At 46.5% G+C, this 1,631-nt stretch overlaps 1 protein-coding gene across 1 annotated transcript; it reads left to right on the top strand.

Moving 5' to 3' along the window:
• Positions 1 to 145: 145 nt before the first annotated feature.
• Positions 146 to 1,614, top strand: LOC106013653 (the record flags this gene model as incomplete). The annotated part of the gene is given in 1 exon segment (XM_013089941.2): positions 146 to 1,614. A coding segment is annotated over 1 exon segment (1,408 nt), but the record flags the coding sequence as incomplete, so codon positions are not given.
• Between the last annotated feature and the right edge of the window lie 17 nt (positions 1,615 to 1,631).

Below are 1,631 nucleotides of genomic sequence, written 5' to 3'. Positions count from 1 at the left end.
CTATCTATCTATCTATCTATCTATCTATCTATCTATCTATCTATCTATCTATCTATCTATCTATCTATCTATCTATCTATCTATCTATCTGTTTCTACCTGTCTGTCCGTTCATCTAGTCTTGACTTGACAATCTTCATCCACACAGGATCGTCGTGTGAAATGGGCGTGGCCCTGGAGGGCTATGAGGATGAGATGTTCGAAAATTGCAAAAAGAACGAGGGTCACACAGATTTCATTCCTCTACCTCGCCTCGGTCTTCAACATCTTCCTAAATCCTGCAGACACCCAGATTTCCTCTCCTACATCCTCAATCTTGCTTCACGCACCGTGCTTTTGACCGTATACTACACCTCCGAACATCGCCCAGACCATTTTGGCTGGTCGACCTTAAAAGGGAAACGTGCACCACGTGTTGGAAGCGGGTATTTGACGGTGTATAAGACAAAGAGAGACCAAGCAGCTGCGTCGACACAGCCAGCCAGCTCAACAAGCAGTTTTCACTTTGGAGAAGATGAAGAAACAGTGCTTATTGTGAAAACCGCTGCTCACGTTGTCTACAACCAAGAGGAGGTCAAATGGACCAAAGTGAAACTTTTTTTCGATGACGATTCAGACAGATCTACGGTTATTGAAGCCAAAGGAATCCGGATAACTGATAATTCAGAGGAGGAAGATAGGTCAGAGTTCATTATTCGTTTGATGAATAGTGAACTTCTGCCGGTTGTCATGAAAAAGCTTGTGTTGTTTGAAAGCTATAACGGGCCGTTCCCAGAGAACATTGCATTTTGTGTGTCTCACCCCCATGGCGTAGCGAAGAGAGTCACCTTCGGGGAAATGCTGGTACACGAGCAAGCGGAAGCTTCCTTTATCCCCCACCAAGTTCCCCTGGAGGTAGTGTGTGAGGCGGAGTCCAATTTAGGAATTGGGGAGAAAAAAGTGTTATTTTATATTGTTAATGTGGCGGTTTTGCATAAAACTATGACTACATTATTTTCTTCTGAACCGTCCCATTCGGAGTACAAGAGGGCTATACTGGGGCATCTCATCGACCAAGGTCTGTTGCAATGTCCTAGCAAAGAGGAGCTGAATCAGATGAGCGACACATTCAGTCAGAGACATGGTATACAAAACGACGTTGTCGCCCAGATGTTTGAAGACAGGGAGTGCATTTGTAGGCAGGGAACTGTGCACCTCACGTCATCAACGCCACCAGAAGGCAGCGACAGCCCTGGAAGTCCCGGAGTTCGAGCCTCGGACGGAAACTTAGCAGAGAACTTTGCCAGCCGGTGGTATACTTTGCTGAAGGAGCTGATACGTAAAGGTCTGGAACTGTATCGGGGCAAACCTGTGCCATTTGACATGGGCTTGAATATGATGAATAAAGCTTCCTACAGGGTTCCCACCTGCCCGGGGAGCTCCGGGGCGACAGTCAGATGTTTGAGCAACGTTGGAGGGCAGAAGCGACTAATGTATGTCCCACACTCCAGCGCTAAAACACCAGTGGTTTGCATGGGAGGTGGCGGGGTTTTCATGCGAGTGCTAGGACATTAAACTTTACTTGGGGATTTATTTTAAACATCTTCTATCTCTGACGTGTGCCGTGAGCACTTGATAAAATCAAGACTGTCT

The sequence above is a fragment of the Aplysia californica genome, unplaced genomic scaffold, assembly GCF_000002075.1.
Source record: "Aplysia californica isolate F4 #8 unplaced genomic scaffold, AplCal3.0 scaffold01085, whole genome shotgun sequence".
NCBI lineage: Eukaryota > Metazoa > Mollusca > Gastropoda > Aplysiida > Aplysiidae > Aplysia > Aplysia californica.
Note: the sequence above shows the minus strand (reverse complement) of the source record. Positions and strands in the feature narration are given on the sequence as shown.